The 27,510-nt window shown below is 36.0% G+C and overlaps 3 protein-coding genes across 7 annotated transcripts in view; 1 reads left to right on the plus strand and 2 right to left on the minus strand.

Moving 5' to 3' along the window:
* Nucleotides 1-3,671: 3,671 nt before the first annotated feature.
* On the minus strand, nt 3,672-19,804 carry LOC306869379 (erlin-2). Of its 3 annotated transcripts, XR_013784169.1 has the most exons (13): nt 19,690-19,804; nt 18,224-18,328; nt 18,036-18,117; nt 17,913-17,959; nt 16,958-17,019; nt 16,585-16,710; nt 16,120-16,193; nt 15,359-15,417; nt 14,145-14,236; nt 13,964-14,053; nt 12,398-12,467; nt 7,409-7,488; nt 5,619-7,299 (listed from the first exon to the last, which is right to left on the minus strand). XR_013784169.1 is itself a non-coding variant. In XM_079416138.1 (12 exons), the coding sequence occupies exons 2-12, from the start codon at nt 18,325-18,327 to the stop codon at nt 7,120-7,122; spliced, it is 996 nt and encodes a 331-aa protein (XP_079272264.1). In that variant the 5' UTR covers nt 18,328; nt 19,690-19,804; the 3' UTR covers nt 3,672-7,119. The 3 variants fall into 3 exon arrangements, 2 of the variants coding, with proteins under 2 accessions (XP_079272264.1, XP_079272265.1); XM_079416138.1 differs by lacking the exon at nt 12,398-12,467 and having other exon boundaries at nt 3,672-7,299; XM_079416139.1 differs by lacking the exons at nt 5,619-7,299; nt 7,409-7,488 and adding an exon at nt 8,994-9,057.
* Nucleotides 19,805-20,379: 575 nt separating this feature from the next.
* LOC306870047 (fructose-1,6-bisphosphatase 1-like) lies at nt 20,380-23,829 on the minus strand. Its single transcript, XM_079417083.1, has 7 exons — nt 23,612-23,829; nt 22,972-23,134; nt 22,659-22,751; nt 22,415-22,555; nt 22,179-22,316; nt 21,306-21,425; nt 20,380-21,219 (listed from the first exon to the last, which is right to left on the minus strand). Exons 1-7 carry the CDS (start codon nt 23,779-23,781, stop codon nt 21,031-21,033), a joined length of 1,014 nt encoding a protein of 337 aa, XP_079273209.1. The 5' UTR covers nt 23,782-23,829; the 3' UTR covers nt 20,380-21,030.
* A 959-nt stretch (nt 23,830-24,788) lies between these two features.
* Nucleotides 24,789-27,510, plus strand: part of LOC306869831 (tetratricopeptide repeat protein 33-like) — a 33,801-nt gene continuing 31,079 nt past the window's right edge. The window contains exons 1-2 of one of the 3 annotated variants that reach the window (XM_079416755.1): nt 24,789-24,858; nt 25,903-26,127. In XM_079416755.1, coding sequence (XP_079272881.1) covers nt 26,105-26,127 — 23 coding nt within the window. In that variant the 5' untranslated portion in view covers nt 24,789-24,858; nt 25,903-26,104. Of the gene's footprint in view, nt 24,993-25,902; nt 26,128-27,510 lie in introns of all 3 variants that reach the window. The other 2 variants (XM_079416756.1, XM_079416757.1) reach the window with 2 other exon arrangements.

The following is a 27,510-nucleotide window of genomic DNA, read 5'->3' on the forward strand; positions in this document are numbered from 1 at the left end:
TGAGTTCAAAAGGAATTAAATATCACTTTCACTTTTTTCACTTTCACTTTCAATATTCTGTTGAACGAGGCTAGGAAAAAACATAGACACATTATAAAACAAAATTTTAACTCTGGGGATCCTGATCAATTAAGTGAACTTTGCAGAAGCACAAGTAAAAGAGCTACATAAATTATACCTTTGCCCACCAATTGGATTCCGTCTTTGGGCCAATCTGGGTGGATCATTACATCATAACCTGTGTTCTTCAGTGGCTGACAGGATTCTTGAGCAAGTGGTGAATACTGCACAAAATATCATAGATGTACCACCATCATGGACAGCTACAAAATTTGGCATTATAAACAACACCTTAAGGTTTTATAGAAGTATCAGCCCATCTAGTATTGGCGTCCCCGTCCCACACCTCAATTCCTTAACAAAAGGGACATTTGAAATTCCTAAGGACACAGAGATAGCCTGTATAGGCGTGTATAATGGAGGATCTTCTAATTGTCACAACTTTAGAACAGTGCGGAAAGCTGCTGATTGATCAGGTTGAATGTCTCAGATTAGTTTATAGTCACATGATCAAGGAAGGGATAAAAGAAGATTTAACTGTTGCTCTGCTTCTTTCTTTTTTGCATAAAAAGGAATACAGTGCATAAGCTCAGATCAATAAGGCCTACAAGCAGTACGTCCCAAAAAGAAATACAAACCCTGTGTGAATCCAATATTTTTAAAAATATAGCATATTTTATGAGCGGTTTTGTGGCTAGTCATTTTTAGGTTTTGTGTAAGCCAGTCATTTTTTACCAAAAACACCACACATGTTCCATTGACTTCCATTCAAATGCATCAGATCGGAAATGCAAGCCCATGCGAAAAGTTTCGCATTTTGCTACATTCCAAAGTTAAAGCTTGGTGAACTCTGCCATGCGAATTCACATCACGTGACCCCGTGGTCCAACGGCAGATCGATACATCACAGCATGACCTCGTAGCTGAATTAAAAGAACAAATTTAAAACTGCAGCGCTGCAGAAAAGTGTTGTAGATTTGTATGTTTTTACATTTTAGATGTATTATTTGTCATGTGTTAAAATTAACCTTTTTAAAAGACGCTGCAGAGCATGACGTCATATCATGACCGTTGTAGCTTCCAAGGGAAATTCGCATTAAAGTCTAGTGTGACCGTGGCTTAACACTGTTGTTCTGTAGTAACCCCTTCATTGCTGTGTGCTAACCCTAACAACCAGACTGCCAGAGAGATAAATGCATGTTCCCCACTGTGCATTGTTTTCCTAAAGCTCCTGAGTGGCACTGCTTGTAGCTATATTCTTCGTTTAATTTTTGCATGTTCAATACTTTTGTCAATTTTATTTTTTTGTTTTGCTCTGACCGAAACAATGAATATTTGTTTTATTGCCAAATTGTGAAAATTTATGACTTTGTTTTTAGGCCAGATGGTTAATGCAGCCATTCTTCTAATGCCATCACTTTTCAAAGAAAAGGAGTCATCGCTCTATGTCATTGATCAGGTAACTTAAACAAAAATGATTTGTACCCTTGTAAATGTGTGGTATTAACATCACAAAGTAAAAGGGTCATAAACTGAGAAACTGTTTTTATTATATTTTAAATCACCGCTTATTTCCTACAAACCCTAAAAATGTTTGTTGTCACAGGATCCTCTATACCCAACCCCAACCATCGTCCTAAAAAACTGTGAAGACGGGAACCCTTTAACCAGTGGCTCAGTTACCATTCAGATGGATGGAGAGGACATGGTCAAAGATGATGGGGCACTGATATTTCCCTCGCTCTCAGCCTCCTGTACTCACTCTACCAAATATACAATGTTGCATATCCGAAATATTTGAGAAAGACCTTGACGTTTTTTGAGGCTTTTGTTTTCCAAAAGACTATACCTGTCCCTGTATGTGTACAGAGGGTTTATAATTCCCTGTAGATTCCCTGCAATTCAAACACGGTGTCTCTCACACCGAGAGACACTCACACACACTTCTCTGTATGTATAGATAACTCAAACACACTTACACAGACACAAACATATTCACGGGTGTAAATATATGCGAATCGCAGTTGAACGATTCACAGGCATTTTCCAAATGGAAGTGATCATCCCTGTCCCCTTGTTGTGGGGACTTTGGAGTGAGCAGGGCACGTGTATCATTATGCAGTCGTTTGGAATGCACTTGGTAAAGGGAGCAATGTAATTTCCTCATCTTCAGCTGGGATGTTCCTGTGACAACACATGGTCTCTGTCAGCAGATGTTGCCGTTTTAATGTCTTTTTTTTTGTTAGCATAACTGTTGTAAATAAACCATACATTTTATATTTAAATATGCTAATATATAAAAACTATGAAACCTTTTTAAATATCAAATATGCAATTTTTTATGCATGCAGATCGTGCTGCATTGTCACAGGAACATCCCAGCTGAAGACGAGGAAATTACATCGCTCCCCACTACAAGGGGACGGATAATCCCTTCCATTTTGGAAAATGCCCATGAATCGTTCAACCGCGAGTTGCGTATCGGTACACCCCTACACACAACACATACAGACACACACACAACACATACACTCACACGTTTATATTAAACCGTCGATAATTTTCATTGTTCATGAAAATTCATAGTCTCTCCATCACTTTTGGATGTTAAAACTGTATTTGTTTGTAGATGCAATTCATCGTTACAATTCTCAAGTCTTAAGATGGATCAGTTTAAGGCTTTTTTTTTTTTTAAGAAATGCGTTTCTCTGTGAAGGAAGTTTTTAAATTCCCTGTAGTTAAAATTAATCATAAATTGCATATTTGTTGCTGCTGCTGTTCATCTTACAAGTATCAGTACTGTTTTATATTGTACTGTTTTTATTGTATTTTTTCTGCTGTTTTCTGGTTTATTTAATGCTGTTTTCAGTTTGATTTTGGGCAAGTAATAAACATGCATTTATTCCTGTTCCTGGATTTCTTTGTATGTCTATTAAATACATTGGGGCCATGAAGAACCTTTTCATAAATGGTTCCACAAAGAACCTAATAAAGTGACACGAAGAACTGCAAGGGGTTCTTCTAAGAACCTTTGAAAAGGGTTCTTTGCAGTACCAAAAAAGGTTCTTTATGGCACTAAGAAAAAAAAGGTTCTTCAAGGAACCATTTAATAAAAGGTTCTTCAGGGAACCAAAAAAGGTTCTTCTATGGCATCGCCGCGAAACCCCCTTTTTGGTTCTTCCTGGCACCTTTTTTTTTAAGAGTGCATTTAACATGTGGGAAAAAAATTCCAACAATTATGCATTTGGGAAGCTGTTATTCCTTGTATAAGAAAAATCACTGGGTTTCATTGCAATATAAATTACAAAATCCTCTCTAGGTCAAAATTTCCGGAACACAACATGAGGGTTAATAAAAAAAAAATTAAAAAAAGAGGTTTGTTCATGAGAAATCAGAGTTGATAGTTGTATAAATATGTGGCTATATTGAAATTATACTCAAAGACCACTTTAGCATTAAATTGAGCAGCTGTTCTCTATTATGAAGCTGATGTTTATGAACACCACATCTTCTCCAGCAATATGCATTTACCTTGTATTTACTTTAGATATACTTTATAATTTAAATATGTATTTTTTTTAAACATGTCACTTATTAAAACTGAACACAAAGACTTTGAGAAAACTTTACTGTATAAACAATTACGCGCCCAATACATAGCCAATTTTTTATGTACATTAAATAAAGAAATTGTGATCTTGACAACACATTAAAAACAGACAGTGATTCAACACACATTCAGTGCTTAATAAAACACAGACATGAACACTAAATGTCTTTGGGAAGCTCTGATAAGTCTCTGAGGCTTTGAACAAAGTATTACACAATCTGCTACAATGTTTAAAACTTGCCAGTTCTCAGGCCTAAACACAACTGTGCTCAAACAAACATGACCCTTTAAACAGTCTGACTAAATTAAAGCCGGTCCAAATTTTCAAAGAGAGTAACAGTAAGGAGATCATTTCAAATCCACAAATGTGAGATATGCTGTTCATTATTAGGAACATCTATACATATATCAGAGAAATACTTTTTATATCCTTCAAGTTGGTCTTATTCAGATATGCATGAATGTAAACAAGTAGCCCACATTCCTGAGAACAAATGAAAGCAAGCTACTGATCCATACATCTGGAGGTACTAGAATAAGATACTGTACATGATCTTCATACTGTATATAACAATTTTAACACTGAAAAAAGCTTTTGTTTGAACTTCATTTTAAGGGAAATTGAAAATTTACAGAAAACATACAGTTGGGCAAAAAAGTATTTAGTCAGCCACCAATTGTGCAAGTTCTCCCACTTAAAAAGATGAGAGAGGCCTGTAATTTTCATCATAGGTACACTTCAACTATGAGAGACAGAATGGGGGGAAAGAATCCAGGAAAATCACATTGTCTGATTTTTAAAGAATTTATTTGCAAATTATGGTGCAAATTATTATGGCAAATTATAGATTTGGTCAATAACAAAAGTTCATCTCAATACTTTGTTATATATCCTTTGTTGGCAATGACAGAGGTCAAACGTTTTCTGTAAGTCTTCACAAGGTTTTCACACACTGTTGCTGGTATTTTGGCCCATTCCTCCATGCAGATCTCCTCTAGAGCAGTGATGTTTTGGGGCTGTCGCTGGGCAACACGGACTTTCAACTCCCTCCAAAGATTTTCTATGGGGTTGAGATCTGGAGACATGGCTAGGCCACTCCAGGACCTTGAAATGCTTCTTACGAAGCCACTCCTTCGTTGCCCGGGCGGTGTGTTTGTGATCATTGTCATGCTGAAAGACCCAGCCACGTTTCATCTTCAATGCCCTTGCTGATGGAAGGAGGTTTTCACTCAAAATCTCACGATACATGGCCCCATTCATTCTTTCCTTTACGCGGATCAGTCGTCCTGGTCCCTTTGCAGAAAAACAGCCCCAAAGCATGAGCTTTCCACCCCCAGGATGCAACTCAGCATTCTTTCTCCTCCAAACACGACGAGTTGAGTTTTTACCAAAAAGTTCTATTTTGGTTTCATCTGACCATATGACATTCTCCCAATCCTCTTCTGGATCATCCAAATGCTCTCTAGCAAACTTCAGACGGGCCCGGACATGTACTGGCTTAAGCAGGGGGACACGTCTGGCACCGCAGGATTTGAGTCCCTGGCGGCGTAGTGTGTTACTGATGGTAGCCTTTGTTACTTTGGTCCCAGCTCTCTGCAGGTCATTCACTAGTGAGATCTTGCGTGGAGCCCCAGATCGAGGGAGATTATCAGTGGTCTTGTATGTCTTCCATTTTCTAATAATTGCTCCCACAGTTGATTTCTTCACACCAAGCTGCTCACCTATTGCTATTGTGACCAATTCTGCGATTCGATTCGATTCTTATTTTTATGGTTTCGATTCGATTCGATTTCGATTAGCTATCAATATTTCATTTAAAATGTTAGTTTTGCAGACATGGGATCCATATTTTGATATAAATGCTGGTAACTGAAACTCTCCTACTTAAGTTTATTACTGAAATACACATCTACATTAATAATAGGGTGCACACAGTTGTTTTTTTTTAGTGGAGCAATTCGAAAGATGGTGACACCTTCAGGACGAGAGGTGAATATCCATATCCTCTTACGTGAAGCACGCGCATTAAGAATCGATTCGGGGATTTCCCGAATCTATATCGTTGCATTAAACTGAAGATAGATTAAAATCGGAGAATCAATATTTTTTACCCAGCCCTAGTAACGAGTGGAGGACAGAGGAGAATCTTAAAGAAGAAGTTATAGGTCTGTGAGAGCCAGAAATCTTGCTTGTTTGTAGGTGACCAAATACTTATTTTACCGAGGAATTTACCAATTAATTAATTAAAAATCCTACAATGTGATTTCCTGGATTCTTTCCCCCCATTCTGTCTCTCATAGTTGAAGTGTACTTATGATGAAAATAACAGGCCTCCCTCATCTTTTTAAGTGGGAGAACTTGCACAATTGGTGGCTGACTAAATACTTTTTTGCCCAACTGTAATTCCAAATATGACTAACAATATCAAGCAGAATCAACATTGCATGAGTGAGAAACAGCCCACAGACATGCTGCTTTCTAAAGTTCAGTGGTGAGACAGTGACAAAGACTCTTTTTTAATGTAGTCTCCCAAATCCACAGAAATGTGAAAACGACTGGAGAGTACGCGATTACACTCCTCTGGGTGCTGTGCAGGAAAAGGCACAAAACACCTGGCGATTTAAAGAGGGATTTCATTTTAAAGGGTACTGTACATCACTTAAGATTAAAAGTTTCTAATAAACTCCAAATAAAACTCTGCACACAATTGATAAAAATTATATATGATGCTGTACTTTTATATTTAACAATAAAAGCTATATGCTACAGTTTCCAGATGACCTTACGATTTTGCAGGTTTACACATCCATTTCCTCACTATAAATTGTTACCTCTTGAAAGATTTTCTCAGTACTTGGACAGCTTGATTAGGATAGTGTTCTAAATTTTGTTGCCAAATGATTTGAATTCAATGGGGGAGGGGGAAAGGACAGCCGGCTGAGTCGTAAAACTTCAAATGGCAATAAAATTAAGAAAACTATTCTAATCTAGTCCATATTCTGATTTTAATTCTGTAAACTCAATAAAAGAATCCCTGAGGTATAAAAGCCTTCAAGACACTAAGATGTCTTGAAAGTACATCATTCAAATTCCTCAGTGTAAAAAAAATAGTTTCTTTAGTTTTACAAACTTGATGTATCTGAAAACATTTAAATCATGCACAAATCTCTACATGCATTCAACTGGGTTCTAATCTCACATTCAATTTCACATTCCCACACACTTCTACTTAAAAGTATAATACTCTGGTTAACCACCACTGGCGTGTGATCAACTCACCAGGGTATAGTTGCAGGTATAGTGTTTCGGTCCTAATGATACAGCACCGTATTACTTGACTGAAGTGATTTCAGCTGCACTGACTGTACCAATGCAGTCTTATGACTTGCCATTAGTCTCTTTTATTACCTGTTAATTTATCCTCAGTACTACAACACAACTTCTCTCGTCATTCCAAGTCCAGTATGCCCTCTGAGAGGGCGTCTATGGCTTTGGAGGCAGCTGAGGTGGAGCTTCCTGGTCCCGAGTCCATGAACATGTGAGGGATCTCACTTCCAAAGTAAATCTTACTATTAGCTGCTATTGCCTTAAATTTCATCAGCTGGAGATATTCAGGGGTCAGCTTCAGCTGTGAGGAGAGGAGAGGAGAGGAGAGGAGAGGAGAGGAGAGGAGAGGAGAAAACATTCACTAAACAATGAGCACAGTAATAAAAGGTGGTGCAGTTTTAGTGGTTTACCTTATTGGCCTCAGCTGCTCTCTGTGCGGTGTAAAACTCTGCATCTGCTTTTGCTTTCTGCCTAGCAAGGAAAGCACCATCTATAAAATCAGCGAGACAAATGGGAAAGCAAAATGAACAACAGAAACCACAGCAACATTCAGAGCTGTGTGATGAGGGCATTTAAATTCATCCTAAGCGTCGCATTTCACTCTTATGATTATGAATGTATTCAGGCAGTTTGCCGTTTAAACCTCAGCATCTCCTATCATTCTAATGATAATTTAATTGTTTGTTCATCTACATTTTCATTTATAATGAATTTATTCCACAAGTAACAGTTTCCAATAACAGTGCAGTTACTGAAATTCATGATTTCACACTTACATATATTAGCTGGAGTATGGTAATGCGTATTTGGCGTGCTGTCCGGGGAAGGGTTCTGAGCTCAGGAATGGCCCGAACCCAGAGTATCCCCCGTATAAGTGTAGTAAGAACTTAAAGTGGGAAGAAGGGGCGGTGGAGGGATGCTGATTAATCGTCAAAGGATAGAGGTATGTCAGCTGTATTTGTTACCTATGGTGTTGATTAACTTGAGTGTACTCCTCTTTGTGTTATTTAGGCTAAGTATCTGACGCGCTCCTCCCGAACTTTGTTGATAAAACATCATTAAGCAAGTAGTATTTAGCTAGTCATGTGAGCTGATAAATAGAGTAGTGCTGCATTTACAGTGTCATAATTACTGCAATGACAGCCTGGCACTTTCTAAGTATGAGTGTCTATGTCAACACTATAACTGCCAAAATTATTTGATATAGTTTTAGTAATCAAAAACCACAATAAAAACCAATTAAAAGTTGTTATGCAAATGCATTATTAATAAACATTTTTAATCTGGACATTTACATGGATTAAAAATAATCTTCTGATTGAAACTTTTTCCTCGGCCAGGAGTGCTTGTCCTTCTAATTTAAGAAATTTAGGAGCACCTTCTAATCAATAATAAAACATTTTTTTATTAAAGTGCCTTCTTAATACAAGGTGACATTTGACAAAGTGATTTACAGGGGCATTTTCTTTTTACCTTTGCAAATGCATTTTTCTCATTTTTGAATTTTTCTAATTAAATGTATGCAGTGTTTCCTCTAGGATATTCTCCAGCTGTGGTGGCAAGACTATTTCCCATGGACCACGCCCCCTCCCCACCCAAGATTCATGCGTACTTACAGTTGAATTAATTTGAACTAAAAAAGACAAGTAAAATAGTAAATAATACAATAAGAACAAATAATTACAATCAATAGCACAAACAAAAGCAATAAGATACAAATTAAATTATTAGTACTTACATTCTTCAGTTAGGTCTAACTATAATCTATTCAACTGTAAAATAACGCTGGATAGTCTTCACTGTATAATGAAAGACAGCAGCAGGTTTATTTATAAGAAAAATGTAAAAGTTCAAATGACGCAGGCAGTGACGATTTTCGCCGGCCAATCAGTGATCAGCAGGGTTTACACGTCACGTTTTAGTATCGGTACAGCTCGCTTGGAACCTCGGCCGATTTCGAAGCTCCAGGCGATCACCACGTGCTCCGTGCTCAATATCCGCCTCGAGCAGCCTTACGCTCAGCTAGTCCTTCCGACATTTGCCGCTGGCTCTGATGTCTCTGCGGTGATTAAATGAGAATCAATACGTTTTGTGTATATTTAACAGGCATTCGTGGTCTCATGAATATATTATTTGTTCCTGGTCATATCGTTTTGACTGAGCACAAATTTTAACTTTATATTTATTTTGAACTTTACCTTTAGATAGATAGTTCGACAAAATAAGCTGTGAATTTTGTTCTCCCCAGTTATTTTCAAACACGTGGTGCGTAACCTATTATAGCTAGCTTAGTCAGTGTTTGATTTGATCAAAATTAGTGTCGAAAGATAGCATTATTTTATAATATTTACAGCTTGCTCTTATTTTCTGTGTTATTGTACCATTCTGGGATACTTGACATGTTTTCTAACAAAATAAAAAACGTTAAAGTAAAAACTTTAAAAAATTTATAATATATAATAAAATTATTATTTGTAACATTTTAGTACCATGTAGGTCTACTGTACGTATTACTGTATTAACTACTATTATTTCATACTAATATTATTACTACATATACTATTAGTAGTAGTAGTACGTGTAAGAAAAATAATATTGCACGTTCTTTTTATTGTACTTTACAAATCTCAAGTGCTACCACAGACAATAACAGTAACACAATAACAGTGTAACAATTAGAAATAAGTTCTGTAATAATTTCAAATAAGATCTTTGGAATAAAATGCGGCCTTGAGTTTATTTTCGTCAAAATATCAAGTAATCTGCGTAGAATTGACAATATGAGCTCTGTTGGGTTGTCTAAATAATTTGCGTGTGACTTGTAGTTTTTCCCAGATCGTTTATTTGCACAGGCCATCATTCATGGTCTTTGCGAGCTGCAGGGATTGTCTTGGCAGGAGGCTGAAGAGGTGTTCCCCCAGGGCCCCATTTATTACTCAAAGTATGTTTTCAATTTTTGTTTGTACAAAAACTGTTGGATTTTTGTGTTACACAACATTTCTGACAACAGCATTTGCCTTTTCTTTTAGTGAAGTTGAGGAATTTGACAGAAGAATTGCTCGAGAAATGAAAAATCTCCCCAACAAGAATTGTCTGAAAACAACGATAGTTCTGGCAGTGCTGGTCTGAGCATGTGGGTCTGAGTGTACAGTTGGGCCTCCGGGCCTGCAGCTTCATAATGTTGGTGGGCACACAGAAAATGAGAGCGCGCGAGTGAGTTATCAACGCTCAAAAGCACGTGCGGGAATGAATAGAATTATTATTAATATCCGCAATCCCATGCCGAAATTCAAGTTCTGCTCTGTGTTCTCTGCTAATAACCCGACTGTGAATGATGCGAGCGGCGTTACTATGCTGTCAGTGAGAAGCTGCAGCCGTGGCGGGGATGATTTTTGGTGTTGGATTTTGGTCCTGACAATTTATCCTACCCATCAGATTTTCCTACCGGGGCTTACTGCTTTTTCTCACGCTGAACAACAATATTTAATGCATCTGCATTACTGTAAGGGTAGGTTTAGGGTCGTGGTAGGTGTAGACATTAATAAATCATAATTGGTAGCATTTTTCGTTGTAGAATTGTACTACCTACTGTTTTAATGGGAGGTAGGAAAATCTGACAGGGTAGCACAAATCGACAGAACACCGGCAGAACATCCGTGTTTCTTTTCCCCTCATTTTTTTTCCCCATTGATGGAAATCCATCGTAGCGTCAGAGAACTTTAGTCCATGCATTTATGCGACTTTTGCTACAGTATGTATTGTAGGTCTTTTATTTATTTTCAGATTATTATGAAAATATTAACAATAGTCATTTATGGGAATTAGAATTAGAATATTACAAAACTAGGGTAAATGTACCAATTAAGCTCACCAAAATCTACACTGAGAGATTTTTAGTGCACAAGATATTGGGTTCAGTACAAAACGTTATGTTGAAATAAAACATTAATCTCTCACACAAAAATATTTTATTTTATTTTAAATTACAAAAGCATTTCAATTAAGATATACATAATTAAGTTAAAGTCTGGCTGGGCTTAATGGGTACATTTTGTACCCTTTAAGCACACCCCTGTTCCCATTAAGCTCACATCATTTTTTATGAAAAAGTCTTGTTTATTTTAACCAACCTTTTTAAAGAATAATTTAAAAATATTTTTTAAGGTACAAAGTCAATCACAAAAAAAAAAAAACAGAACACTAAAATCAAGCAACAAGGCATTCAATTCGATCAGTTATATATTCATAATGAAGTGTCATTTAAGCACATTGCAACATCTATACTAGTCCACGTTCAGCCAAGTAACATTCAAAAATCAAATAAAACATTTCATTCATGGGGATGAACACAGAAACTAGACTCATTATAAACCTCTTTTTAAATGGATGTCAACTTATCAACAGTCTCTAATGGCTGGAATACACCAGAAGAGTTTTGCCCCGATTTTCCACAGATTTACAGTCTGGAGAAGTTGATGCTAGTTGCCAAAGATCAGAGCCAGTCTGCAGATTTCAGTTGACAGAATCCATAGAAAATCAATTAACTTAAAGTATGTTTATGAAGTATTTACATATACGTTCAATGTGGAAGAGCTTAAAGAGCACACTGAGCTTAATTGGAGCAGCAACAATTTTTAATAAATTTCATGTAATATTTATTAAAATGACAGGATTTTGCTAAATAAATAGTCTAGGTCATGCATTAAGTTCATACATTTTATTACGAACAACTATTATTAATATCATCTATGAAATAATATTTTTTCTTATTGATGTCACACTGAAGCTGTGTGATTTTCATAGTAGTGTACACTTTAAGCTCACCATAAAATATGAAATCTTTCAAAATTACAGCACTGTAAAACCACAGACCAGCAATAAACTGTCAATTTATAATATTATGGATTTAAAAGTACAAGCCAGTAATGCCTGTGACGTAATATGTTAGCGAAGCACACAATCTTATAAAGCTTGTCAGCTAACTGTGTTCTGTAGCATCTGCGCTATGCTGCTAAAACTATCTTTTGGACCGAATTAATTATTTCCCACATCCTAGTTCCAGTTTATAATATGCAACAGTCTGAACGTTAATCTCTTGATTTTACAATAAGTAGTGAAAGCTACCCAAAATAAAGGCTTTTTTATTTATTTAAGGGGCTCCTCTTCTGGTGAAAGTTTTAAAGCTTTCAAAATGGCCGCCAGACAGTGTGAACACATGGAGACCCATATCTCAGTGTGCAATGATCTGATTGACTTGAAATTATAGGAGGTATATAGTAACAAACGTATCAATTGGTTAAGACATCAAGTAGGATAATAAATTATTTTTTCTTTTTATAATCTGAGCTCAAAAATGGAAGTGTGCTTAATGGGTACGTGAGTTTAATAGTTACATTTACCCTATTTTGAGTGTTTCCATCGGTCAGGTGTCTCGGTATCTCAACATGTCGGCCCACATGAGGCAACCAGCTTCCATGTAAAATAAAACAGCTTTTCTTAGGAGACCAATCCTAAGAATCTCCAAAGCATGATTAGAAGAGAAAGTCCATGCATCTGCCTCTTCGAAACTATCTTATGCATATACATTGAGTACAAAAACAAATAACATCTTTTCTCAATGTTTATATTCACATTAGTTCAGAAATACTCAGACTGCCCATATCAATATTCACATTAAACAAAACACTGTGGCTTTTAGTATGCATAATCCAGTCTGTTGGCTCAGAAATGTCCCTATTTTGTTCTGTAGGAAGGAAAGGAAACCCAGTCTTGAACAAACATTACGAAAACTGCCAAGCATAAAACACAGAAGGGCCATGTTTTTACTGAAACAGTCCATTCCTTCCAACTGAACTTCTACCAGATTGTGGAACAATTCTGTGTACAGTAAATGACACATAATGAATTGATAATGTTACATAATGCAGTTTGCAACAAAGTTTGTTTCTCCCAATGGACACACTGGCTTTTTTTTTTTTTTGATGTCCTGCAATATAATGATGACCTGCTTTGCATGGAATCACATGACATCCATTTGTCTTGGGCATGCATTTGTAGTTTTTTTCTTTTTTCATTTTCAACAATTTTTACATTAACTCCTAGACTATTGGTGAAAGTTTTGAATAAAGTTCTTCAAAAATGATTTGCATGCTGGTTTGGTAGACAGTTGTTGCTAATTATTTGAGTAATGACCAACATGAACTTGAAATTAAAAGCATGATTTAACATCTGAAAACCTGGCCTGTATTGCAAAAAAGAGTTCATGTTTAAAGCTGAAGAAAAATATACACTGCCGTTCAAAAGTGGTCGGTAAGAATTTTAATTAGGTCTATTATGCTCACCAAGGCTGCATGCATTTGATCAAAACAATAGGAAAACAGTAACATTGAGAAATATTATTACAACTTACAATTCATATTTTCTGTTTTAATATATTTCAAAATGTAGTTTGTTCCTGTGATGGGAAAGCTACATTTTCAGCAGTCATTACTCTAGTGATCCTTAAATAATATGCTGATTTGGTGCTAAAGAAACATTTCTTATTAATGTCAATGTTGAGAATGGTTGTGCCGTTCACTAATTTTGTGGAAACAAATTTTTCTGAATTTTGTGATTACAAGAAAGTAAAAAAAAAAAAAAAAAAACTGCATTTATTTCCACTGAATCTTTTTGTAACTTTATAAAATGTCTTTACTGTCACTTTTTATCAATTTAATTGCTGAATAGTATGTCTATTAGACCCAAACTTTTGAATTGTAGTGAATATGACTTTTTGTATGAGGTTATATTTTATTTATGAACCAGGTACTGTATATAATGCTATGAAGTAATTTCTTCCAAACATTTAGTGTTAATTTTGGCAATAATTTTAGCCCAAATACCCCATGTGTTTATTCAAGGCTGTTTTCATTTTCCTACACTGCAGTCTAGTATTTAAGAGGGCACATGAAAACACATTCACCTACCTTCAATTTCTGAGATCTTTTTCTCGGTTTCTTTTTCCATAACTTTCTGTCCAAATTTTATTTCAGCCACCTGAGCCAGCTTCTCTGCCTCTGCACACACACAGAAACCTTCATCAAAATCCAACCCACAAGACCAAACTAGTTCATCAGGCTGAATACTAAGAAAAACATTTTTGTTCACCAATGACAGCCTTTTTTCTCTCAGTCTCTGCCTCCTTCTCTACAACCTTCTGAGTCTCAGCTGCAATCAGTAACTTTGTTCTCTCACTCTCCCTGAGAGAGAGAGAGAGAGAGAGAGAGTGTAAGGACAGATTATTTTTCAATTAATTTCAACTGATAAGGATTGACATAATTCTCTCACATAACACCAAAATACAATTGTACAGTTCAGAAATAGAATGACAAGTATGTAAGCTCTAACTAGGGTCCAAAATTAAGACTCACCATGAACCATATGCGAGTACAATGCTACTTGCCAGTTGGCTGGTATCTTTATTGGGAACTGCAACATTTAATCTATCTAATGGAAGTGGCAATTAACACACAAAAATTCACAAATACAGAAAATACAAACTTCTGTTTTCTATGATAACGTTAACCACATTGTTAACTACTGTTATCCATTTATTTGGACATATGTGTAATATTCCTCAAAGTTTAATAAGGGGGGTGGGGGGGTGTAACTGTTTGCTATTATGTTTATAAATTATTTAGTTTTTTCTAAGATTATTTTTGTTTTGAAGAGAATAAGTTACATTTATTATTTGTGAATTTATTTTGTTATTTGGTGTGGGACTTTTATTTTGAAATATATATGGTTGTATGTAAATGGCTGACGGCCTTCAAGGTTCTCAGTTCCTGTAAGCAAGCCAGCGGCAAACACGAACATTGTGCATGTGCGCGTTAATGGATGTCTCTTCCTGTAAAGGATTTGAACCTGAGATTAAGGAGTATTCAAGACAATTTCTTTCATATAGCATGCAGCCTACTAAGTATTTCACTTTATATTTGCATTTTGTGTTTGAAGTTTCTAAAGTATGTTTGTTTGCTTACACATGTTTTGGTTTGTATTAAGTTAATATGGCTTTGTATTTTTTTTGCATTATTTAGTTTTCATGGTGGATTTGGGGGAAAAAGCCAAATAAACCAGTAGTACGGAAACCACTTGTGCCAGCGTATGCTTGAGGGGAATTACAGGGGGAGATCACTTTTGACAGGGATTGGCTCATTTAATATGCAAGATTATGCAAGAAAATAAATATTTGTCATAGAGCGAAACATTGATTACCCAGTCCACTGATTGCTTAGAGGTGTTAGTTAACTTTGGACCCTTGTAGCAAATCATATCATTAACAGCTATTACACACAACCAGCAAGAATTTCTCATAAACCCACATTAGTTCATAGTTCCTGCGAATGCTTTCTGGAATGTTTGGTTTGGTGACACGGACCGCCTGCTTAGGAGGGAGAGGAACAGAAAAAAGATAAAGGAAAGAGAAAAGAGTTAAACACAGACAGACACAAACATCGCTTTTCCTAATAAAAAAGAAACTAATAAGATCTTTGACTTTAAACAGGCAGAGCAATCTTCTCACAAAAAGACCTTGTTACGTAACGTATCTTTTTTTCTTTTTTTGCTGGAAGGGCCTTGGGAAAGGAGTTAAAGGAGTAGGAAGCATGGTCATCATTGATCTCAGAGGAAAATGAGTCAAATACTCCTCAATATGGTCAAATACTCCTCATGTGACTGACACATTAGCCACAAAAGCTAACAGAATTCAGGCTACGAGGATGTGTAAAACAGTTTACTGATGATCTCTGTGTCATCTTAACGAGCTGATGACTTGCATATTTTTAGTGCTTTCAGATGAGAATTATTAACACTGGAAATGTACTGCCTGCAAAGCTGATTATGGGAAAGGCTGTTTTAAGAGTCTTTGCTTGAATCTGTGAAAACTTGGTCCAGCACCAGAGGGATTTGGGTGAAGGAAATCTGCCAAACCAAAGCTAAATAAAGACAGACAAACACATGCACACATACAGAGCTTATATGCCGCATCGTATCTAAAGTCTAACATTTTCCTGAATTTGAAAGAATTGCCAAGGGATAAACTGTGCAGAAAACAGAATTACCAAACCAATCTATTGAGTCCCACCTGAATGATGAGTCCGGGGGCCATGCTGGTTAGATCCTGCTGCAGCGTGAGCTTAAGATTCTCGTCTATTTGATCTAAGAAACAACGGGCTACTTAAAGAATGACAGGTGTACACAGAAATTATACACCTAACTTTTTGCTTTCTCATCACACAACATCAACTGCAAATAAAAAGTATGTGAGAAGCTTATGCCACTAACATCATGTCAAACATCTCCACATTACCACTAGAGGGCTGTGACTACCTACCCTCACATCATTGTGAAGTGCAATCATGGACAAAATCTAATGCTATAATGGTCTCACTCTGTAAAATTCTCAAAATATGTGTCTACAAATTCTAATTAAATTACTAAAAGGAGTTATTTTCTGATTCCTAAACTTTCCTAGTAAATTCAGTGTCTTTACATTTTAGTAGGGACAAATATGCATAAATTGATTAAAATATTAAAGCCCATCACTTACCGAATAGACCTATGTAGACCTCCTGAAGTGAGTGCACACTGCAGAACTGATTCAGCTCATGGTGTACCTTGTTGAAAATCAGAGCTTTGTCGTAGTCAGCAGTAAAGTTTCTCACAATGCCATAAACTGCAGCAGAGTAGACAACAATGTTAAGAGAGAGATGAATAGGGCACATAAAATAAACGACTGGTCTGGGTTACTGCTAAAATTCACGGGGAGCAGGATAAAACATTTATGCCAAAGAGGCTCTTAGTGGGCCCTCCCACATTACAGGGCCCAGGGAAACGTTCCCAGCTGTCCATCCCTATAACAAGAGCTTTTTTTTTTTTTTTTTAGAGGTTCTACATTATAAATGACAAAATAGTAATTTTACCTGCTGAGTGAACAAGATAGTTTACCACCTCAATGCGATCAAAGTAGATCATTACACCTCCACTGCAAAGCAAAAAACATGTTGATATGAATGAGTGTGAAAATCTACTCCAGAAAGCAAAAGCGATAAAAGTAATCTCACACTCTAAAAACAGCATGTGTTGATCCGAGCATGAGAAGATCTATAATAGAAGACTGACCATCTGTTTTATGAAGAGAATGTATTGTAGTTTTCAGCTGCATATAACAACTTCAATAATATTTCACAATATTACTATTTGTACTGTAATGTTGATCAAATAAATGCAGCGTTGGTAAAATGGTTTCAAAAACCATCAAAAATCTTACTGAACCCAAACTTCTGAACAGCAGTGTACACATACAATAACACATTTACCAACATTAAGTACATATAATCATCAATTATTATAATTTCATTGTTTACAACTGTTTAAAGCAACAATCTGAAAAATCTCTGGGATTTATTTTTAACCCGTTTTTCTGGCCTTTAGCCAGTTTTATTTTTATAGATCAGTAGAGAGATAAGAGGAAATAAGAAGGAAAGGAGGAAGGAACAGAATTGTGAAATGTTTTGATCCAGCTTTAAATCTTAGCTTAAACTCTATAGTAGATCAATTCTAGATCAAACTCTCAAGTGTCTGCTCATAAATTATGTTCTAACACAAAGTTGCAACCTTCAGTCTAGGATTCTTCTTAACTGCTGACCTGATGTGTGCACAGGCTTAAACATTGCAAAATAACATATATATGATGTTGGCTAGACAGAAATGCAGGCAAGAGTTCACCAAACTTGAATTTGGTATGCAGCAATAGAGGAAACCGAATGCCTACGCTAATGTGGCTCTCACCCTAATTTTGCATGCATATGAATGGAACACAAAGTCTGTTGTGACTGCACTTTATAGAAGGTATGATATATGAACAATTTACCTCACCTTGTGCCACATGGAACATTCTTTACTTCATCTGTTTGTAGGGTTGTCTTTATAAAAAGAGAAAGGATGTAATAAGAAAAAGAAAACTATCAAGTTAATCTATATATAAAGTCTGTCATTTACCTGTACGGACTTGAATGAAGTAATGAACGGCAGCATCAGATGAAAGCCAGGGCCACTGGTGGTGGTCAGCAGAGCTCCACCTCTGAGAGAAGAGAAGCACACATCTATAGTACAAAGTAGAAAGTGACATGCACTGCAGCATCTACTTGGCTCTGGAAGCAGATTATTGGAAATTTTAAGCAACTGACCTGTAGTAAACACCCACATGTCCTTCTTCAATCTTATGAAGAGCAGAAAACACTGCGGCTCCTCCTATGGCGAGGATCACAGAGGCAATTGCTCCCAATGTCATTCTGAACACAAAAGAAATACGTTAACCAAAAAATGTTAACCTATTAACCCCACCCTCAAGCCATCCAAGATCTAGATGAGTTTGTTTCTTCATTTGAACAGATTTGGAGAAATTAAGCATGACGTTACTTATTCAACACTGGATCCTCCTCTGCAGTGAATGGGTGCCGTCAGAATGAGAGTCCAAACAGCTGATAAAAAAACAAACCCCACTACAATATCCGCACAACTCCAGTCCATCAATTAACATCTTGTGAAAAAAGTTGCATGTTTGTAATAGACAATTCACCTTTAAGATATTTTAACTTCAAACCATTGCTTTCTGCTAAAATACGATTTCTCTCTCCATAATATTGCATCCTCCAGTTAAAAAGTTGTCTTGAAGGTAAAACGCCTTATCGATGGATTTGTTTCTTAAATAAACACACAACTTTTCACTTCACAAGGTGTTAATGTACTGGAGTCAAGTGGATTACTTGTGGATAACTGAGATGTCATCTCATTCTTATGGCACCCATTCACTTATTTTCCATTTACAAACAGTAACAGCCATTCATCCTCACGAGGGAGTCATGTTGTGTTCTACTCTTTGCAGTTAGACAATAGACACAATCCAACAAAAATATGAATATTTATCCCAAAACAACTTAATAATAATTATTAACAACTCTTAATACATGTAATGTTTTATTGTAGTATGCTGAACTAATCAAAACAACCTAAAGTGGATGCTGGCCAGTTTTCCAGCCTGGTTAATACCTGTTGTGGATGATTAGAACGATTTTGTGTGTGTTTTACAGTTAACAGCTAAACAATATTATTAGTGTGAAACCCAGGGAAAAGTACAGTCATTAGAGTTCATGGCAGATTGAGAGAGCATGTGGAGCACTGACATTGATGTGACTTTGTTGCTAAGAGGATTGAGAAAACCAAGCACAAAGACCTGCCATGCAACTGTCCATTTTATTGACTATGTATTATTTAAAAATATCACAAACGAAAACCTCAGTTTTGTGAACCAGCGCTGCAGGGGTGCAAAGTCCGGGTTTTAGAGACACAATGACAAACAGTAACTTTGACTTAAGACACTATAGTTCGTTAAATGCATGACTTCTGGCGGTGATGTGGCTTTTCTCTTCGCGTCAAACAAACTTATCGATACAGTTCTGTAAATTAGTTACTATTTTGTCAAAATAACAAACATTCTCCCGGCGACAAGATGCAATCTTACCAATAGCAAAAATGACTAGCTAGCTTTAAAAGATGTGTATACAGACAAAATACATTAGATAGCCAGTCAACGCCAGATTACAACACGGAAAAAAATACTTTGTGGATGAATGCGAACAAATAGAGATGTTACCTAAGTACCTACTGTTACTCCTTCCTGATGGCCGGTACAGAGACACCTGCGATCGATGAGGAAAATACAGCGACGCTCGTTTGCGTCTGACGTCACTACAGTTCAAACCACCGTTGTTAAAAATATGTCTATGGAGCATCACACCATTAGATGGCGACACATATCTTCCTATAAAAACAGGACTGGAGCTGACCCTAATTTATTTGCCTCAATATTGTTTATTAGTAATTATAAAGTTTTGTAGTATTTATTATAGCTATTTTAAAATTTGAAGTTTTTTTTATTTCATATTTATTTTTATTAATTTTAGTTCTTCAGCTTAGTTTTTATTATTTACATTTTACGTTTATTGTTTCCTATAATATTTATACATTAATTTCAGCTTTATTTCAGTTATCAGAAATTATATTTAGTTTTAGTTAAAAATAACAACACTGTTATGACTTTAAAGCTTTTACATGCATTTTGGAAATTAACAAGTAGGGCTACAACAGGCCTTAGGCAACAACATCATTTTTTTTTTTTAACTGCAGTTGTCAGTTTCCTTTTAAATGCTGCTGGTCTAAAAACATCTTGGTGGGAAGTGGAGCTTCATCTGTAGTTGCAACATGCCTTCCAACGATTTCTGATCATCAAATTATGTTTAAATATGGACACAATTAAGCAATACTGATTTTATTTTCAGTGTGAACAGAAGCGTTTATGGGGCTTAATATCAGACACAAAATGTATAACATTGGATTATATATATATATATATATATATATATATATATATATATATATATATATATATATAATTTATTTATATTATGAATTGCATAAGAGTACAAACATTTACACAGAACAAACATTTGTGAAAATTAAAATTAAAATAGAAACTTATTGTATCCTATACAGATGGATGCTTCATGCAGAGTCCTTAAGTTTCGCTTATTTGTGACCCTGGACCAAAACCAGTCTTAAGTCGCTGGGGTATATTTGTAGCAATAGCCAAAAATATATTGTATGGGTCAAAATTATTGATTTTTATTTAATTATGCATTGCTATGAACTTCATTTGGACAACTTTAAAGGCGATTTCCTCAATATTTAGATTTTTTTGCACCCTCAGATTCCAGATTTCCAAATAGTTGTATCTCGGGCAAATATTGTCCTATCCTAATAAACCATACATCAATGGAAAGCTTATTTATTCAGCTTTCAGTTTATATATAAATCTAAGTTTCGGAAAATTGACCCTTATGACTGGTGTTGTGGTCCAGGCTCACATTTGTTTTTGAGGTTCAGTGGGATGGCAGTGGTTGTAGAAGATGACAAAAGAAGCTCATCTGGTTGCATCTCATTTCGAGTGTTTTTTAAAGATGGAGATATATTCCTGTACATCATCAAGGGAGCCCAGCACTACAGGAACCCTCTGGTGGATTGAGTCAGGTTTGATGTCTAGAACATTCATGGCTCCTGTTGTTGCCATACCGCCAGCCTGCTCCATGATGAAGGCCATGGGGTTGCACTCATACAACAGCCTCAGCTGGAGCCCGAAAAGAAACATGAAACCAGTGAGATTGTTGCCATAAATACACTTTAAAATCACTTTTAAACTCTGTTTCTCCTCACCTTGCCCTTGGGGCTCTTGATATTAGCAGGATACAGGAAAATTCCACCATAGACTAGAGTCCTGTGCACATCAGCTACCATTGAGCCCACATAGCGTCCTCCATAGGGTGAACTGCCATCCTGCCGGTCAGAGTGGGAATGTTATATTTACTGTCAGTGGAAAAGGCTAATTATGATGGCTAAAACTACTCTATAAGATTTTCTCTATAATGTCCTACTGCACATTTAGAAGAGAGAAATAATTACATTAAGTCAAAATTTTAAGTGAATTTTATTTTTTATTTTTTATTTAACTTTAACTGAGTACTTTTCACCCTTCGGAAATAATGTTACAAAAACTAACTACCATTCAAATGTTTGGGGTCAATAATCTATCTATCTATCTATCTATCTATCTATCTATCTATCTATCTATCTATCTATCTATCTATCTATCTATCTATCTATCTATCTATCTATCTTATCTTATTTATTTATTTATTTATTTTTTTCAAATGACCCCAAACTTTTGAACAATAGAGTATCTTAAGCCCTTGCACACTGAATTTTCGTATGCGTTTTTCATATTTTTCGTATTATCCTTTCCTATCAAAATGCTTGCTACGGATGTGAAAACGCAGAAAATCGAACCTGGTCCGATTTTTTTTATGACAGATGAAAGTTTCGGAGGCAGTGTGTAAACGTAATTGACACAACGTAAGGTTGTATTTATTTTTCAACGTGTGAAAATTTCGGATTCATTGTGCAATGGCCTTTAGAGTTATGATCTGACTCTACCATGATAGTAACTGTAATGGTTATTAAACAGATAGTAGGATGTTTCTCTAGCTCGGACCCTTTAGTGACATATTCTCAAAATCTCGAACCTCTTACCTCTGGGAATTTCTTCTTTTTCAGATATTCTGTCACATCTGGGTAAAAATGTGCTGCATAGCCTTCATTCAGACTGTAGATCTTTCCCTTCTTCTTAATCTTCACATCCCGGTCTACAAGTATAAATTCACCAATGGCCTAATGATGGAGGAGGAAAGAATGCAGAAAGATTAAGAGGTAATTCAACTATTTATAGTTAAATAGGATATGAAGTATGTAACATAACTCTGACTTACAGGATCAAGCATGAAGCAGTTGACACCCTGTCCTGTGGAGAGAACCAGCATGGTAGCACTGCCATAAAGAGCATACCCTGCTGCCACAATGTCTCTGCCACTCCGCAAAGCATCCTTCTCTGAGGGTTCATCATCAGTTTCCTGGAGATCATGTGCACAAACAAACAAACAAAAGCATTTCATTAGTCTTTAGATGACTGTAAAGAGATTTGCACTTCAAATTATATGATTGCCTGTGCTTTACCTTTCTGTAGACTGCAAAAATGGTTCCAATAGAAGCTAAGCAGTCAATGTTTGAAGAGCCATCCAGAGGGTCAAAGCAAACCACGTATTTGCCCTGGGCAAAAAAAAAGGAACAGTCAGGTATTGGCCTGTACAGAAATACATAATTACAACATTACATCATCATATAATACATAATATTATTAGCATAAAACCTGTTATTAAAGTTAATAAAGTGTCTGTGGGGTTTACTTTGACATTTAAATTTTTACTTTAATTAATCAAGGGTTTTTTCAGGTTAAAATAACAACAAAACCAGCGATGAACACACTTACCCTTTTCTCTGGTTCTATAATGATGGCGTGATCATTTTCTTCAGACACCAAGACACAGGATGTGAAGGAAGATTTAATCATGTTTATAACAAGATCATTAGACAGGACATCTAACTTTTTCACCTGGTCACCTGTAACATTTGTGCTCCCAGCAATTCCATAGCTGAGAAAAAGTAAAAGATCAAATTCAAAACTTATTCATGGAGACTTATTCATGGACTTTCTTCAGAGTGCTGATAACTTAGGGAAGAGTCGACCTTTGCCCCATATTTCAACAAGAGACAAGGTCTAATCATTTCCTCAGTCTGTAGTGTTTGTTTGCAAAGTAGCTGAAATGAGCAGACGCTACAACAGTACACTGACTTATAGAAAATATATATGTTAAAATGTGCAAAAATTATTTATCAGAAAATGCTTTTTGCATAGGTGGAAATGAAGTTTAAGTTATTGAAAAGTTTCTAATCAAAAGGACACTAAAGCACATTGTATAGTCTGGGAAGTGATATTGTGGCTGCACATTCAATACCAATAAATAGAGAACATTTCCTCACTTTTTATACTATAGGAAGCAAAAATGACAGAAACGGTCTGAAAACCACAATATTAAAATGTTGGTAAAGATGCATTGACAGATACTCACAGATTGGCAATGCCAGCTTTTCTGACTGCAGTGGAAATGGCTTTGATGGCCGTGCACATGGAGTTGAGAAGGGTTGTAAGCTCGCCCGTTCCTTTGGCTTTTCTGCCCTCTTCCAAGACAAACCTGGTGAGGGTCACCACATTAGTATCAAATGCACCTCTGTCTGACATGATGACTGACTGCTAAAGCATGAGTTCCTGCTGATTCCTCCTGTCGGAAAGGATAGTTTAGAATTAAGTGTAGATATATGACTGGGTTTAAAGGGGGAGTGATGGTAATTTAGCCAATTGCAGATAAAGTTAAAAGGGAGGAGTGGTTTTTTGCACATGTAGTGAATGCAGGCGAGGGCCTGGCCGAAGTCCATCGAGTTTATCACAGATTTCACCCTGAGTGCAGGGGGACAGTCTCTTCAAAACAATGAAGATGATTGTATTAGTTTAGCTTATTTGATCTGTGATTGACTGATTAACATTTTGTGATGCAAACCTACTTTGTGCAACAAACTGCATCTAGGTCTCAGTTATAAGATCTGTGCTTACAAAAAAGTTATAAAATGAATGGATGATAAAATCACTGACTATAGCTATTCTATTCTACAGAGAATTTTGCAACATTCATTCATCTGTTTACCTAAAGATCCACATATGACATAGTTATGTGCACGGGCTGTCCGTGATCAATGTGCAGTTTAAAGGTTAGTGTGCCTGAGTCTGTTCTGAAGGTTAATTGGCCACAAAAGAGTGGGGCAGTGAGATTCTTATGCAAGATTTTACAAACATGTACTAAATAACTATTCTTAATGGTTCAACTCTGATCTTTGCTGGTTTCAGGGCTAAAATGTACAATACAGTACAATAATAAACTTAATAATGATGATGATGATGATAATTCAAAATGATTAAAATAATATTTTACTATAAATAATCAAAAGCAGGAGAGAGAAGACAAAGATTTATCACAGCTCTTGATTAATAGGCTACATGTTGTTCACTGCTCCAAAAAAGACAATGTACAAGCCATTTCTTTCTTTTTTTTGTTTGTTTTTGTTTATCTGCACAATAAATATCCTGTTTTTGTTACTGTATACAGTAACAATTAAACAAAAAACAGGATTCAGATCCAGTCTCGCATGTTCGTAATCTGGTAGTAATGTTTAGTCTCTTAAAACTGCCCCTGTACCTTTAAGAGAGTTTTACAGTACTTCCGGGTTAGAGAGCCGAGTGACTGTAAACAAATCCAAAACATTTGTGAGTAACGCATAGATGAAAACGAAACCTGTAATTGGTGCTGGGGTATTTTGATTTATATTTATAAATCAGATTTGGCTTTTTCGAAACCAATAGTTTTAATTTAGCCTACGTGTTCAGCCGCACGCGCAAAGGTAAAGATTGTTTAGAAAATGACAGCGCAGAAAGTGCTTTATTGACCGCCGCCTTCAGTTTATGTTATTTCACACAATATGAATGAGGCATGTGCAGTAAATTGCATTGGACTGTAAAACAGCCATGTGGTACTTCAGAACTTCATCATCTTACGCCTGTTATTGACCTCAAGTTGGCTGTATTACAAGAGCACTTGACCTTCTTGCAGTTACAGGTTCAATATGAGATGTCTGAACCTAGAGGTTTACAATTGAACTAAGACACTATACATGCAAAAACAATAATGCATGATGCGTTTGTTTCAGTACAGACAGCAGGGTTAAAATATTTATTTGACTTAATTTTTATAAATGTTTGTCTGGGACAGTTACCTAGGTCATTCAAACCACTTCAAAATACATTTTGAGATGAATGTTTGAATATATAATACCTCTGTCCGTTCCTGACGATTATCTTCTTTGGTTCCGATGGCAAATATAGTGTTATGCAGTTTATTTAAATAAAAGTTTAATTATTTTGTCAGCGCTTTTGCATGGAAAAAATCAGTGTAGTTTTAAATTAATATAAACTGTATTTAAAATGAGTTTAAAAACTTTTACAATACATTGTATACAATGCATGCATTTGTAGAAAATACCTTCAAAGTTTGTCCTCAGATTAGATTTCCAATGTCCTTCTCATGTCTTTGTCATGTCATGCACACAGACAATGTCTTTACATTTTATGTAAATATTGTGAATTTGTTAATGAATTACTTAACAGATATAAAAAAATAACAGATCTGCCTTCCGAATCACTATCAGCAGTGCTGATTTGTAACATTTGAATGTAGTATTCACTATTGCTAGTTATACAGTAGCTGTAACCTCTTTTGAATGGAAAGAAATACATTATATTTTGTATTTTCAGAATGGCCTCCTTTAGCTGGAAACGTAAGGTGGGGGAAAAAGTTTCCAAGACGACAGTGCAGCAGTTTGAGAAGGACTCGGAGCAGGCAGATGATGAAGATGTGGAGAAGGAGTGAGTTGATTGGCTGCACGTCATCAAACGGCGGCGAGAGGTGCTGCTGGAGGATTGTGCTGCTAAGAGCAAGAGGCTAAAGGATGAAGGAATGCTGCTCGCTGAGCAGGGCAGGTAGACTTTTGTTTGTGTGCTTGTTAGTGTGCTTGTTAACTCCAAATGTCTATTTCCAGCAGTCTTAACAACAGGCTGAATATTGCAAGTTTTGGATGAGCGATTAGGCAGCCAATGTTGGGGAATAGCAAGAAGTATCTACTGAAAGAACCAAGTCAAGTGTCTAACAACATTGCTTCTACTGTTTTTATTTCTTAGTTACAGTCTGAAGCATTATATGTGTGGCATGAGTCAAAAAGTGAGTCAGTGAGTTGAAATTATGTAAAGATGTTAAATGTTTCCACAGTGTTTTGTGGTTGCACCACTGTAATCTGCTCCCAAAATTCCCTTGCTTATGTACACTACTGTTTGAAAGTAAGGGGTCAGAAAGATGTTTTGAATGAAATTAAAACTTTCATTCAACAATGATGGCACATTAAATTAATCAAAAGTGAAAGTAAAGATAATTATAATGTTACAAAAGATTTCTATTTCAAATGAATGCTGTTCTTTTTTTAACTTTCTATTCATCAAAGCATCCTAAAAAAAAAAAAAACTATTACAGTTTTCACAAAATAATACACTGAAGACTGGAGTAATGGCTGCTGAAATTTCAGCTTTGTCATCACAAGAATAAATTACATTTTAAAATGTATTAATTTAGAAAGCAGTTAATTTAAATTGTAAAAATATTACTGTTTTTAAGTTTTTCATCATTTCACAATAGTACTGTTTTACTGCATTTTTGATTAAATAAATGCATTAGTGAACATACAAGATTTATTTCAAAAACATGAAAAAATCGAACCGTCTCCAAACATTTGAACAATAGCATATACACATACAAACTGGTATGACATTGATATCCTGGTTTTGACAGGGAGCTGTCTGTCTGCTTGATTTGAAAAGACAAGTCACATAATAAGATACTTGTTGGCCCATGGAAAACCTCTCTCAGCTTACCTGATTTTCAGTAAGTCTCTCTATTTTCTTAGATTCTGGCAGCGTGTGTCAGCCAAATTCCTTCCAGGAAAAATTGACAGCTGTTTTGCCTTTACGGTTATTCATCTGTTAGTTGTTATTTAATCAGGTTAATGCATTGGCCAGCAACATGACAAAGCAGTTATTGTCAATGATAGAAACAGAGTTCTTAGAGTCATCAACAAAGAAGATAAGTGGCGGGTCTTACAGTGTCAATTATAACAGTGCCACATTCATCCAACAGATGGGACTGTGGGTTCGCTATGGACTCGCTGCATGTGGATGTCACTTGTTTAACCTGTTCACTCAAAATATGCTGGCTCATACAAAACTATTATATGGCTTCAGAAGACCTAAAATATAGTGCAGATTTTGTATGGAGTATGATGCTTTTTATGGTGCCCTTTTTGTCATTTTAGAACT

The sequence above is a fragment of the Barbus barbus genome (genome assembly GCF_936440315.1).
Source record: "Barbus barbus genome assembly, chromosome: 5".
Taxonomy (NCBI): domain Eukaryota; kingdom Metazoa; phylum Chordata; class Actinopteri; order Cypriniformes; family Cyprinidae; genus Barbus; species Barbus barbus.